Source organism: Anomaloglossus baeobatrachus, chromosome 3, assembly GCF_048569485.1.
Source record: "Anomaloglossus baeobatrachus isolate aAnoBae1 chromosome 3, aAnoBae1.hap1, whole genome shotgun sequence".
NCBI classification, from domain to species: Eukaryota; Metazoa; Chordata; class Amphibia; order Anura; family Aromobatidae; genus Anomaloglossus; species Anomaloglossus baeobatrachus.
The window spans coordinates 473,431,834-473,446,128 of record NC_134355.1 but is presented as its reverse complement, the minus strand read 5'-3'; the positions used below and the strand labels follow the sequence as shown (position 1 = coordinate 473,446,128).

The 14,295-nt window shown below is 44.7% G+C and overlaps 1 protein-coding gene across 2 annotated transcripts in view; it reads right to left on the bottom strand.

Annotated features, from left to right (window-relative positions):
• Positions 1-1,171: 1,171 nt before the first annotated feature.
• The window catches only part of ZMAT3 (zinc finger matrin-type 3), a 77,459-nt gene continuing 64,335 nt past the window's right edge, over positions 1,172-14,295 (bottom strand). For both annotated transcript variants that reach the window (XM_075338548.1, XM_075338547.1), the window contains exon 6: positions 1,172-3,104. In XM_075338548.1, coding sequence (XP_075194663.1) covers positions 2,896-3,104 — 209 coding nt within the window. In that variant the 3' untranslated portion in view covers positions 1,172-2,895. The remainder of the gene's footprint in view (positions 3,105-14,295) is intronic.

Sequence of the window (14,295 nt, the reverse complement as noted above, 5' to 3'; positions counted from 1 at the left end):
AAACAAAAAAAAAATCACACTTTTCCCTTGATTGTTCAACTCCAGATTTTGGCTACAAATACTGAGATAAAAAAACTCACCAAACACTCAGTGTGCACGAGGCTTTAAAAAGAGAAACAGGTACATGTCAAAATCCTTCATTCCTAAGATAAAGGTATTAAGCACATAAGTAATATGTTAAATAAGGATTATGCAGTAATGGGCAACAGAAACAGCAATATTTTATTTGGTTAGCCTCTGAATTTCTGCATTGTGGATAACATTAGAGGAGGGGAGACTGCCCATTGAACCTTCTATCTCTTCTAATGTGACAGTCAAAACCAAGTGACAGATGAGAAGATTCTTGAGTTAATACCTGATGTGGCGTTAAAGAGGACCAACCACCAGGATTTTGCGATATGAACTAAAGTCAGTGCCATACAGGCACTAGGATGCTGAATCCAGGCATACCTGTTGTGGAAAGATCGGATGCTTGGTTTATGAAATATCTGTAATCAAAGTTCAAGAAATGCACTGCCCTTTGATTGATGAGTGCAACAGGGGCAGGCCTTTGTGAGTCGGGTCCTTGGCATTTGTTTCTCCTCCGGCATCCTCTGGCTTACCCCCTTTTCTTTACTTGAATCTCGCACCGAGCCACTATTGCTGTTGTTGACGGCGCATGCGCATTGTTAATTCTGTCTTCATCAAAATGGTGCCAGACTCCGCACATGCGTGTACCACAATGTCTGACACCATTTTATTGAAGACACTACGGTGAAGACTATCAGTGGCAGGGGCACAAGCACAGATGTAAAAAAAAAAATCTGTTGCCGCACTGATGCCTCTCATAGTCTTCACCTCAGTGTATTGAATAAAAACGCGCATGTGCGGACTCCGGCGCCATTTTAATGAAGACAGAATTACTGTGGTAACATGCACATGTCGCCAATGACAGCAATGGCAGCGTGATATTCAAATAAGGAAAAAGAGGCAAGGCAGGAGGGCACAAGAGGCGGAATTAATGGCAACGACCCGACCCACAAAGGTCTGCCCCCGTTGCATCCATCAATCAAAGTGCAGTGCATTTCTGCAACTTTGATTAAAGACATATCATCATCTAAGCTTCTGATCTTTCTACAACAGTATGCCTGGATTCAGCATCCTAGTGCCAGTTTGGCACTGCCTTTACCTCATATAGCAAAATCCTGGTGGTTTACCCTCTTTAAGGGCCATTTCACATATCCAGCATTTCGCCGAATTGCCGGATCCGGCGCACTCCAGTACAGTGTATACAGTACAATGGCATCACGGCAACCTTCGGGCACATGCTGTCATGTGACCGGAGCATGTGACCGGAGCTTCCCGCAATGCCATTGTACAGTATTAACACTGTACTGGAGTGTGCCGGATCCATCAATCCGGCGAAATGCCGGATGTGTGAAACAGCCCTAACTGTCATGGGTCTTAATAAAGTTAAACAAAAAAAGTGCAGGTGCAACATCAGAGTTGGTCAATTTTGTCCCAGTGATAAGAGACTGAAGGTAAGAAAAAGTAGGGTAGGTGGTTAGGGTACACATATATTATGCATTTCAGACATCACAAAAATAGGAAACCGGTTTTAAATAAATGACCAACATAGGGAATGACAAAAAAGGAAAAATACTCTTTCTTAACTGACCGACCAAAGTCCCTTGAAGTCTTTGTCATTGACACAGTACCTACAGCAGCAAAGGATTTAAAGGGAGTCTGTCAGCACAGAATGACGGTTCAAACCAAGCCCAGGCACTCGGTGCACCCTTGGATTGGCCAGTTTAAGTGCACCTTCCCATATATTTATTTTACATTCATCTTTGCCCTTCCTTGGCTCTATAATGTAAAGCCAGAGCTGTTAATCAAAGAAGTGGTGGGGTAGAGATGGAGTGAAAACAAATAGGCAGGAGGGCCCACTTAAATGTTTGGCCACGGCATGATGCACCGAGAGCATGTAATAGGTTTGAACAGTCGTTCTGTGCTGAAAGACTCCCTTTAAGTGCAAAGTGAAGGATATAAATTTACCTATCAAGAGACACATACAATACAGTTCATTGCACAGTAATTGATTAAATGCCCAACAGCAACAAACCATTAAGAGGAATGATCTATAAGGTTTGTTGGGAAACACAGTGATGAGTTCTGGAGCGTTCCACAGTAAAATACAATGTACACAAAAAGTTTTGAACCATGCTTAGATCTACATGCTGTACACGTCTGCGCTGCCTCTGGTCGTCTCATGTCCTATTCAGGACATGTAGGCGTTTTCCATCGAGCTATTCATCATTTTCCAAAATGGGATTCTTTGGCTACTAAGCAGACAGTGTAAAAGATAGTGTAGTGGCAAATAGTATAATGCAAAGCCAGTAATCAGTATATCCATAGTAGGATATTTAGGACACAGCAAACCCAGTACCTTTACCAAGTGTAAACTACCATAGCGCTGCTTAAAAAAAGTGGCTAAATCCCTTTAGAAATAGCGGTATCAGTCTGAACAGGCCTCAACAGAAGAAACAGTTTCCACAGTGCAATACGGTCTATCTCACCAAAGCTTCATCATTCTAAGAAATTCCTATCAATGTCTTATTATGAGTAGCTCAAAAAGTAATTTACCTCCAGTAAAAGCAGTGCATGAAAACGGTCAGTGTTGGCCTACCCTCATAAAAAGTACAGTGTATTGTCTGGTACTGTCATGCTAAACCTAACACCCCTTGAAAGGGCTAAGCCTCATATTAAAATAAAACATAGGAAAAGGAAGTCAGCCCTCCATATCTGGCAACCAAAATCAGCATCTGAAAGGCCTCCAACTTGTGAAATGATTACAAGGTAAATTGGTAATAACAAATAAGGATTAAAGCAACAGCTTAGAAACACCATCTGGTCTATTTACATGTATCCCAAATTCTCCATCTCACTGCGGTATCGCTGCTCGGAAACTTTGCTTTTGTGCTGCTTGGTCTCCAGGTGTTGCCTGAACTCGAGCTCCTCACTGGCTCCAGCATTGCACATGGAGCAATAGAACTGTCCACTGGGGGTTACACACATAGCCAGGTCCTTAGGGATCCGCTGACGAGACCGAGGATTAAAATATGGACCTAAAGGAAATAAAACAAAACATTGTTTTATAACGGTAAAAGCGCCATGAGATCACAAAAAACAATCTAATATAATAATGTATTGGGAAACAATGTGAAGTGACTTCTAGAGAAAAAGCCAATGCTCTCATAAGTTTTCATCTGCGTGTTCTACAACACAGACAATTTGTATTGTTTGGTCCATTAACTTTGCCTATTTCTTAGTTAATGGGGAAACCTTCATATAGTGACACATGACATTGATATAAAATGTCCTAATAATCTGAGCCACTCCAAGGAGCAATCTTACGAGCCTGATTATAAACATTCTTCTTAAAGACAGGTTACAAGGGTTATTCTCATCATTACCATCACCTTTTTTTAGGCCTGGATGACATAACACCTTTTACAACCTTTTTAGATCAAATGACGTTATGACTTGATCCACTTAAAGGGAACCAATCATCAGGATTTTCGTATATAATGTAAAGCCAGTGCAGTACTGGCACTATCATGCAGATTATCTACATACCATTAGTGGTCAGCTCGGATGTTTAGGCTTTCAAATCCAAGAAAGTGAAGTTTCAAAATTCATCAGCTTTTTGATTGACAGTTGCACCACAGCAGATGGTAGCAGGGTGGGTTATGCACATGGATTCCCACCCCCTGCCTGTTGTTCCTCCCTCTCTCTGCTCTATGCTAATCTTTCTATTCAGTAAGATGGCGTTGGAGTTGGCGCCTGCACATAACGCTTATCTCCGGCGCCATCTTTCTGAAGCCCGTGTTACCCAGTTATTATACTCTTGTGGCTAAGAGGGCGGCGCATGCGCCCTCCCATCTTTAGCTCTAGTTGTGACCGCGGGAGCGAGCGGTCACAACAGGAGTGGAGATCAGCTGATCGTAGCAACTAGCTGCAGAAGAGGATATTGTGCCGCACCAGGACACCGGGCCAGCACAGCAGTCTCCCAGGACACCGGGACGCCATAGGACACCGGGAAGCCACAGGACGAAGAGGAAAAAGCCGACATTAGCCTGCCAGCGACATCGGGGGTCAGGTGAGGTGAGTTGACAATGGACTCACCTGACCTGTGACGTCAGTGCTGCAAGACCGGGTCGCGGGGTCAGGTGAATGAAAATCACTCGCACATGTGACGTCATTGCCCCAGGAGGCGCACACACACACACACACACACACACACACACACACTGCTGTATGCGCCCCTGCGGTGTCCTTGTCTCACCTTATGAGTGCCAAGTCACCAGTCACCACAGGGAAGCACACACAGCAGTGTGTGTGTGTGTGTGTGTGTGTGTGTGTGTGTGTGTGCGGCTGCAGGGGCAATGACGTCACAGGTGAAAGTGAGGGGCTGCTCTCACAATCAATGGGGGAGTTTTAGTTCTCCATTGAATGTGCCAGGGAGTATGGGATTGACCCCAGATTTGGATTACGGCGGACCTGGATTATGGATTTCATAGGGAATTAAATTGGAAAAGATGGCGTATTTTGTGTTTATTTAACTAATTTCTATTTTTATGTCTTTTCAGGTTCAACTTTGGAGAACGTTGGGGGACATCTAAATGGATTACGGCAGACCTTTTGCATTTTAATACATTTTTTAATAAATTGGTCAATGAAGGATGGAGTTGGGTTTTTTTTGTTCTAATTAAAAATGTATTACTTTCAAATAATGGAATTCGTAATGGGGGTGTCTGCTAGATGCCCACCCATTACTAATACCAGGACTTTATGCCAGCTGGCAATTCACAGCTGGCATCAACTCCATTATTTACCCCGTTTGCCACCGCACCAGGGCAACAGGACGAGCCGGGTCCAGCGCCAGAATTGGCGCATCTATAGGATGCAACACTTCTGGGGTGTCTGTGGGCTGCTATTGTTAGGCTGGAAAGGGCCAAATAACCATGGCCCTTCCCACCATAATAATATCAGCCCCCAGTTGTCTACTGTTCCTTGGCTGGTTATAGAAAAATGGGGTGAACCCATGCCATTTTTTATTTTTGTTTAATTATAAATGCGTGGAATCACCTCTAATTTTTATAATCTGCCAAAGTACAGCAGATAGCTAAGGGTTGCAGCCCACAGCTGCTGCTGTTCCTGTGTTATATATGAAAAATAAGGGGGCCCCACGTCATTTTTTTTACCAAAAAATAATTTTGTTTTTTTGCGCAATGAGTTGTACTTTTAAATGAAACCATGAATTTTACCATATAGTGTACTGGGAGACGGCAAAAAAAATCCAAATGTAAGAAAAACTGCAAAAAAATGTGATTGCACGATTGTTTTTTGGATATTGTATTCACTATGTTCACTATATGGTAAAACTGATGTGTCTCTGTGATGACTCAGGCCGGTGCAAGTTCGTACACACCAAACATGTATAGCTTTACTTTATGTAAGAAGTTCAGTAATGGATTATTTTTGGCTTCACGAGCTGACGTTTTTAATGGTAGTTTTGCGCAGATGCTACATTTTGATCGCCTGTTATTGCTTTTTTCGCAAAATTTGCTGCAACCAAAAAACGTAATTTTGGCGTTTGGAATTTTTTGTCGCTACGCCTTTTACAGATCATATTAATTGATTTTATATTTTGATCAGCCATTTCTCAACACGGAGATACCAAATCTGTGTTAATTTTTTTAATTTTTTTAACACTTTAATTTTCAATGTGGTGGAATGGGGGTGATTTCAACTTTTAGGTTCAATATTTTTTATTTTTATTTTTTTTAATACTCCCCCTAGTGGGTTATAAGTAGAGTTGAGCGATGTTCGATGTTCGAGGTTCGCCAATTTCATCTTCGAGTGATTTTGGGGGTGCTCGAGATCGAACTCGAACGCGAGTTTTTCGCTAAAAGCTCGAGTTACGTTCGACAATGGTTCGATCAGCAAAAAGCCTAGCTAGTTACTAGCTGGCTTTTTACTGTAATAGTGTGAGTCACTCTGTGATCCACACTATTATCAAATTTCAGCGTATAGTGTGCGGGGGGCAGGGGGCGTTTAGATCAGTGCTGCTGGGATAATGGCGATCGCCATTTTTTTTTATTATTTTTTTTCCCTAAGCCCGCGTGTAGTGGGGCGGGCCAGCATGTCAGCCAATCACAGACACACACACAGCTAAGTGGTCTTTTTTGCCAGACAAGCAAGGGCAAGTGTCATAGGCTGTGAATGTCACATGTCCTTGCATTATAAATACGGCCATTTTCCCTCACAGCGCCATTATCTGCTTTCTGCGTGTAGGTGACAGTCACCGCTCACGCATCTCCTATCGCTGCTCCGGCTGTGTAGGCTATACACACAGCGCTCTACAGATTAGGGACAGAAGTTTATTTCAGCCCTTTTCAGGGCTGATTTCCTGGGGCTCAGAGCCATAGGTGACAGGCAGGTCTGTGGAAACGCTGTATACAGCTTCAGATAACAGCGTCTGTGTACCTAAGCTCAGGGAATTCCTTGCTGCACTTCACCATTAAGAGGGATAGAAAGTGAGGCTTCCTTTCCTGTCCACTGACCCAGAGAACCCGGCCACTGTACACACCTGCCCACTTTTGCCACGCTATTTTTATAGCAAACAGTGCTGAAACTTCGTGGCATCCAAAAAGTGACTGCTATACTCCATTGTTGTCCCACTGGTGCCAAGCAATTTCCAGCACCTCTGCATTCTAACCTCATGCACATTTTGCTACGCTATTTTTATAGCAAACAGTGCTGAAAATTAGTGGCATCCACAAAGTGTCTGCTATACTAATTTAGTGTCCCACTGGTGCCAAGCAAGTACCAGCACCTCTGCATTCTACCCTCCTGCCCATGTTTGCTACGCTATTTTTATAGCAAACAGTGCTGAAAATTAGTGGCATCCACAAAGTGTCTACTATACTAATTTAGTGTCCCACTGGTGCCAAGCAAGTCCCAGCACCTCTGCATTCAACCCTCATGCACATTTTGCTACGCTATTTTTATAGCAAACAGTACTGAAACTTAGTGGCATCCAAAAAGTGTCTGCTATACTAATTTAGTGTCCCACTGGTGCCAAGCAAGTCCCACCACCTCTGCATTCAACCCTCATGCACATTTTGCTACGCTATTTTTATAGCAAACAGTGCTGAAAATTAGTGGCATCCACAAAGTGTCTGCTATACTAATTTAGTGTCCCACTTGTGCCAAGCAAGTCCCACCACCTCTGCATTCAACCCTCATGCACATTTTGCTATGCTATTTTTATAGCAAACAGTGCTGAAACTTAGTGGCATCCAAAAAGTGGCTGCTATACTCCATTGTTGTCCCACTGGTGCCAAGAAATTTCCAGCACCTCTGCATTCTACCCTCATGCACATTTTGCTACGCTATTTTTATAGCAAACAGTGCTGAAAATTAGTGGCATCCACAAAGTGTCTACTATACTAATTTAGTGTCCCACTGGTGCCAAGCAAGTCCCAGCACCTCTGCATTCTACCCTCATGCACATTTTGCTATGCTATTCTTATAGCAAACTGTGCTGAACATAAGTGGCATCCACAAAGTGTCTGCTAAACTAATTTAGTGTCCCACTGGTGCCAAGCAAGTCCCACCACCTCTGTATTCAACCCTCATGCACATTTTGCTACACTATTTTTATAGCAAACAGTGCTGAAACTTAGTGGCATCCAAAAAGTGGCTGCTATACTCCATTGTTGTCCCACTGGTGCCAAGAAATTTCCAGCACCTCTACATTCTACCCTCATGCACATTTTGCTACGCTATTTTTATAGCAAACAGTGCTGAAAATTAGTGGCATCCACAAAGTGTCTGCTATACTAATTTAGTGTCCCACTGGTGCCAAGCAAGTTCCAGCACCTCTGCATTCTACCCTCCTGCCCATGTTTGCTACGCTATTTTTATAGCAAACAGTGCTGAAAATTAGTGGCATCCACAAAGTGTCTACTATACTAATTTAGTGTCCCACTGGTGCCAAGCAAGTCCCAGCACCTCTGCATTCTACCCTCATGCACATTTTGCTACGCTATTCTTATAGCAAACAGTGCTGAACATAAGTGGCATCCACAAAGTGTCTGCTAAACTAATTTAGTGTCCCACTGGTGCCAAGCAAGTCCCACCACCTCTGCATTCAACCATCATGAACATTTTGCTATGTTATTTTTATAGCAAACAGTGCTGAAAATTAGTGGCATCCACAAAGTGTCTGCTATACTAATTTAGTGTCCCACTGGTGCCAAGCAAGTTCCAGCACCTCTGCATTCTACCCTCCTGCCCATGTTTGCTACGCTATTTTTATAGCAAACAGTGCTGCCAGTTTTAGGGCCATAGTTGCATTGTCAGGGATAGTCAGTGTTTGTTCTTCAGCTGTCAATAAAGCTAGACCACCTCTGCAATCTACACCACCTCTCAATTTTTGCTACCACATTTTAAGTGGCTAATCTTGTCGCTAACAAAATGAGTGGCAAAAGGACAGATGCTGGTGGAAAGGGGAACAGGCATGTTGGAAAAGGAAAAAAAGTTTGTGTCCGTGGGGAAGGTGGCAAAGCTACATTAACATCTGCTGAAGATGAGCCATCTTCCAGCAAAAGTAAGATATCTACTACTTTCCGTGGACAATCCGATGTGCTCCGAACAACTGTAAGAAAGGTAGATGATGCACAAAAAAAGAACATGCTTGAATGGATCTCAAGTGCTCCAACAAGTGCCCTCTCCCCCACCTCAACTACCACATAAAAAAAACAGTCCTCTGAGTTGTCATCCCAATCACACTTGCTTTCTCCCAGCTCTCAAGTCTCCACCCGCCCTGCACAGTATGGTGTAACAGAGATGGCTGAGTCTGCAGAGCAGTTCAGTCATACTATAGCCTGGAAATCAGAGGTCTGCTCCCAAGCTACAGTGAGTACAGACCAGGAAATGGTCTGCAGTGATGCCCAGAAGCTTTGTGACTCAGATTCAGGCCCTGATGACCAAGTTTATGAGCATAATGTAGACCCTCATTCATTTTGATACTGTCCAGTTGTGCGCGGTGAATTCTCACCGCCACACAATTAGAGAAAAAAGGATGGATCTACCTGTGGCCAAACATTTTTGTAACCCAGACCACAGCATCATGGACATGAAATTGCTGGTATTGAAAGGAAACTTCAAGTCCCAGAGAGACAGGAGACTATGGGAGTACAAACTTATGATGACCTTTGACACATTCAGAGAAGGAATGAATGTGTCTCATGGATTCATGTCTTTTTACATCAGTTAAAAGATGTGCTCCTCTGACCATCCGAGCGTGTCACAGCCCGGACCAGACCCTTATCAAAGGACAATAAAACTTTCACACTGAACTGCATCAGTATTTATGGCTAGAACAGCTTGTCCCCCTGCCATAGAGATAGTTCTGTTTCATATAACTTGTTCTTTTTTTTTTTTTTTTTTACTGCACTATTCTAAGTCCTGTTGTGTATAAATACGTGACTCTTCAGATTTTGTGTTATACCATGCCTGATGAAGAGACCTGAGTAGTCTCGAAAGCTTGCAATTATTACCATCTTTTCAGTTAGCCATTAAAAGGTATCAACCACTGAGGACTCTCTGTTCTTTTAAACAATTTTTTTGACCCTCATTCACAAACTGTAACACCTGTTGGTGTAGACAATGAGGAACATACTGATGACGATGAGACGCAGATACCAGATTGGGATGACAACTTAAATATTCGGTCAGTGCAGGAAGAGGCTAGGTCTGAGGGAAAACTCTGTGAGTGAACGGGTGCATTTCACCTCCGATACTTGGACCAGTAAGCATGGACCGGGGCGTTACATGTCGCTGACTGGGCACTGGGTAACTATGGTGATAGATGGAGAAGGGTCTGCTGAACAAGTCTTGCCATTCCCACGACTTGTGAGTCAATCCTCTGTATGTATAAGTTCCTCCAATGCTTCTGCCTCCTCAACCTCGTCTGGGACCTCCACCTCTGCCCCAAGCCTGCCTGGTCATGCCACCAGTGTTGTAACTGCGCACAAGGATTCACGCACACCTCCTTACTATGCTGGCAGCAGAGCGCAACGGCATCAGGCGGTCTTTAGCTTGAAATGTCTTAGAAATAAGAGTCACACAGCGGCTGAGTTGTGGGCAGCTCTGCGGTCCGAGTTTCATAAATGGTTGTCTCCACTCAACCTGCAGCCAGGTAAGGCCGTGTGCGACAATGCTGCAAACCTGGGTGCGGCCATTCGCCTGGGCAAGGTGACACACGTGCCTTGTATGGCTCACGTGTTGAACCTTGTTGTCCAGCAATTTTTAACACACTATCCCGGCCTAGATGACCTTCTGCACAGGGCACGAAAACTGTCTGCTCACCTCCGCCGTTCAAACGCCGCAGCTGAGCGACTTGCATCGCTCCAGAAGTCTTTCGGCCTGCCGGTTCATTGCCTGAAATGCGATGTGGCGAAACGCTGGAATTCGATTCTCCACATGTTACAGCCACTGTGGCAGCACCGCCGAGCACTGGTGCAATACGTCATGACGTATAGCCTTGGCCAACGAGATGCAGAGGTGGGGCAGATCACCCTGATGGAGTGGTCTCAGATCAAGGACCTATGCACCCTTCTGCACAGTTTCGACATGGCGACGAATATGTTTAGCGCTGACAATGCCATTATCAGCATGATGATTCCAGTCATTTTCATGCTGGAGCACACACTAAACACTATTCGGAGTCAGGGGGTGGTTCAACAGGAAGGGGAGGAAGTACATGAGGATTCATATGCGCAAGGGATAACAACATCACCAAGGTCCAAATGTTCATCATCACCAAGGCGGCAGGCATGGGACGATGGGGGAGAGGGATTAACAAGGGCGCATGGTAGCAGGCAAAATGTTGAGGAAGGTGCAGGAGAACATGAAGAAATGGAGGACGAACTGTCCATGGACATGGAAGACTCAGCAGATGGGGGAGACCTTGGTCACATTTCACTTGAAAGAGGTTGGGGGGAGATATCAGAGGAAGAAAGATTGGTTAGCACCTCTATGCCACAAACACAGCAAGGACTTGGTCCGCATGGATGCGCAAGACACATGAGCGCCTTCTTGCTGCACTACCTACAACATGACCCTCGGATTGTCAAAATTAGAAGTGATGACGACTACTGGGTTGCCACACTATTAGATCCCCGGTACAAGTCCAAATTTTGTGAAATAATTCCAGCCATAGAAAGGGACGCACGTATGCAGGGGTATCAGCAGAAGCTGTTACTCAATCTTAGCTCGGCTTTTCCACCAAACACCAGTGGTGCACGGAGTGAATCTCCCAGTTGTAACTTGAGAAACATGGGACGGTCTCGTCATCAACAGTCTAACCGTACCAGCAGCACCGTATCTGTTGCTGGTAACAGCAATTTTATTGAATTGTTTCATAATTTTTTTAGACCACCCTTTGCAAGGCCAACAGAGACAAGAAGTCCGAAACATAGTCAACGGCTGCAGAGGATGATACAGGAGTATCTCCAAATGAACATCGATGCCATGACTTTGCAACTGGAGCCTTGCTCATTTTGGGCTTCAAATCTTGAAAAATGGCCTGAGTTCTCCACTTACGCCTTGGAGATCTTGTCGTGTCCAGCTGCCAGTGTTGTCTCAGAACGTGTCTTTAGTGCTGCTGGGTGTGTGCTGACAGATAAGCGCCTGCGTCTGTCCAGTGACATGTGGACAGACTAACGTTCATCAAGATGAACAAGTCATGGATCCGCAAGGACTTTACTACCCCTGTGTCATCCTGGGGAGAGTAAAGGCTTGTGGATTTGGAATGTGTTTGATGCAAATGTACCTGTCAAGTTTGCAACTGGGGCACAAGTGATGTCACTGAAGTGGTGTCTGTGGGGCACAATTTTTGGAAGAAAGGGAGACTCCGCTTGGAGTCCCCTTGCTGTGTTTTTAAAAATGAGCCAAGATGAACAGGTCATGGTTCAGCAAAGACTTTGCTATCTACCCCGGTGTTATCCTGGGGACAGTTAAGGCTGGCGTATTTTTGAATGTGCTTGATGCAAATCCCACCTGTGAAGTGTACAACAGGAGCACAAGTGCTGCCACTGAAGTGGTGTGTGGGGCCCAATTTTTGGAAAAAAGGGAGACTCTGCTTTGAGTCTGCTTGCTGTGTTTTTAAAAATGATCCAAGATGAACAGATCTGGGATCAGCAATGACTTTGCTAGACCTTCCCCGGTGTCATCCTGGGGACAGTTATGGCTGGCGTATTTTTGAATGTGCTTGATGCAAATCAACCTGTCCAGTTTGCAACTGGGGCACAAGTGCTGCCACTGAAGTGGTGTCTGTGGGGCCCAATTTTTGGGAAAAAAGGGAGACTCTGCTTGGAGTCCACTTGCTGTGTTTTTAAAAATGAGCCAAGATGAACAGATCTGGGATCAGCAAAGACTTTTCTACCTACTCCGGTATCATCCCAGGGACAGTTAAGGCTGGAGTATTTTTGAATGTGCTTGATGCAAATGTACCTGTGAAGTGTACAACAGGGGCACAAGTTCTGCCACTGAAGTGGTGTGTGTGGCCTAATTTTTGGAAAAAAGGGAGACTCCGCTTGGAGTCCCCTTGCTGTGTTTTTAAAAACGAGCCAAGATAAACAAGTCATGGTTCAGCAAAGACTTTGCTACCTACCCCGGTGTTATCCTGGGGACAGTTAAGGCTGGCGTATTTTTGAATGTGCTTGATGCAAATCCCACCTGTGAAGTGTACAACAGGGGCACAAGTGCTGCCACTGAAGTGGTGTGTGTGGCCCAATTTTTGGAAAAAAGGGAGACTCTGCTTTGAGTCTGCTTGCTGTGTTTTTAAAAATGATCCAAGATGAACAAATCTGGGATCAGCAACGACTTTGCTAGACCTTCCCCGGTGTCATCCTGGGGACAGTTAAGGCTGGGATATTTTTGAATGTGCTTGATGCAAATCAAAACATCCTGTTTGCAACTGGGGCACAAGTGATGCCACTAAAGTGGTGTCTGTGGGGCCCAATTTTTGGAAAAAAGGGAGACTCTGCTTGGAGTCCCCTTGCGGTGTTTTTAAAAATGAGCCAAGATGAACAAGTCTTGGTTCAGCAAGGACTTTGCTACCTACCCCGATGTCATCCTGGGGACAGTTATGGCTGGCGTATTTTTGAATGTGCTTGATGCAAATCAACCTGTGCAGTTTGCAACTGGGGCACAAGTGCTGCCACTGAAGTGGTGTCTGTGGGGCCCAATTTTTGGAAAAAAGGGAGACTCTGCTTGGAGTCCACTTGCTGTGTTTTTAAAAATGAGCCAAGATGAACAGATCTGGGATCAGCAAAGACTTTTCTACCTACCCCGGTATCATCCCAGGGACAGTTAAGGCTGGCGTATTTTTGAATGGGCTTGATGCAAATGTACCTGAAGTGTACAACTGGGGCACAAGTGCTGCCACTGAAGTGGTGTCTGTCGGGCCCAATTTTTGGAAAAAAGGGAGACTCTGCTTGGAGTCCCTTTGCTGTGCTTTTAAAAATGATCCAAGATGAACAAATCATGGATCAGCAAAGACTTTGCTACCTACCCCGGTGTCATCCCAGGGACAGTTAAGGCTGGCGTATTTTGGAATGTGCTTGATGCAAATGTACCTGTCAAGTTTGCAACTGGGGCACAAGTGATGCCACTGAAGGGGTGTCTGTGTGGCCCAATTTTGGGAAAAAACGGAGACTCTGCTTGGAGTCTCCTTGCTGTGTTTTACATGATTTTAGAAGGGCATGCCATGCCTATATCTGTGTCTCCTCCTCTTTTTCCTCGTCCAGCTGTTTAGCTTTCGCATGGGTATTTGTCCTTGTCACTTTCCCATGTGTTTGTGTTGTCTTGGGAGTTGTTTGTCACCTTTTGGACACCTTTGAGGGTGTTTTACAGGTGTTTTTAGGTGTTTGTGATTGCCTCCCATTGTTTTCAATGGAGTTCAAGAGGTTTGTCGAATGGTTCGTCGAATGGGGCACCGTTCGACAAACCGAACTCGAACTCTAGGGGGGTGGCTCATCTCTAGTTATAAGGTTCAGCTGATCACTCATTCTTTTCTCCTTATCAGAGAAGCACCGCTAAGATCGGGAGAAATGCTCATATCCTGTAACTTACAGTACACGGCTGCTGGTTATGGGACCTGAGTCATGTGAGCTACAGGAGTAATCACAAGACCCTGTGCTAACATGCCAACTATCGGATCCAAGTGATCCCTTCACGTGA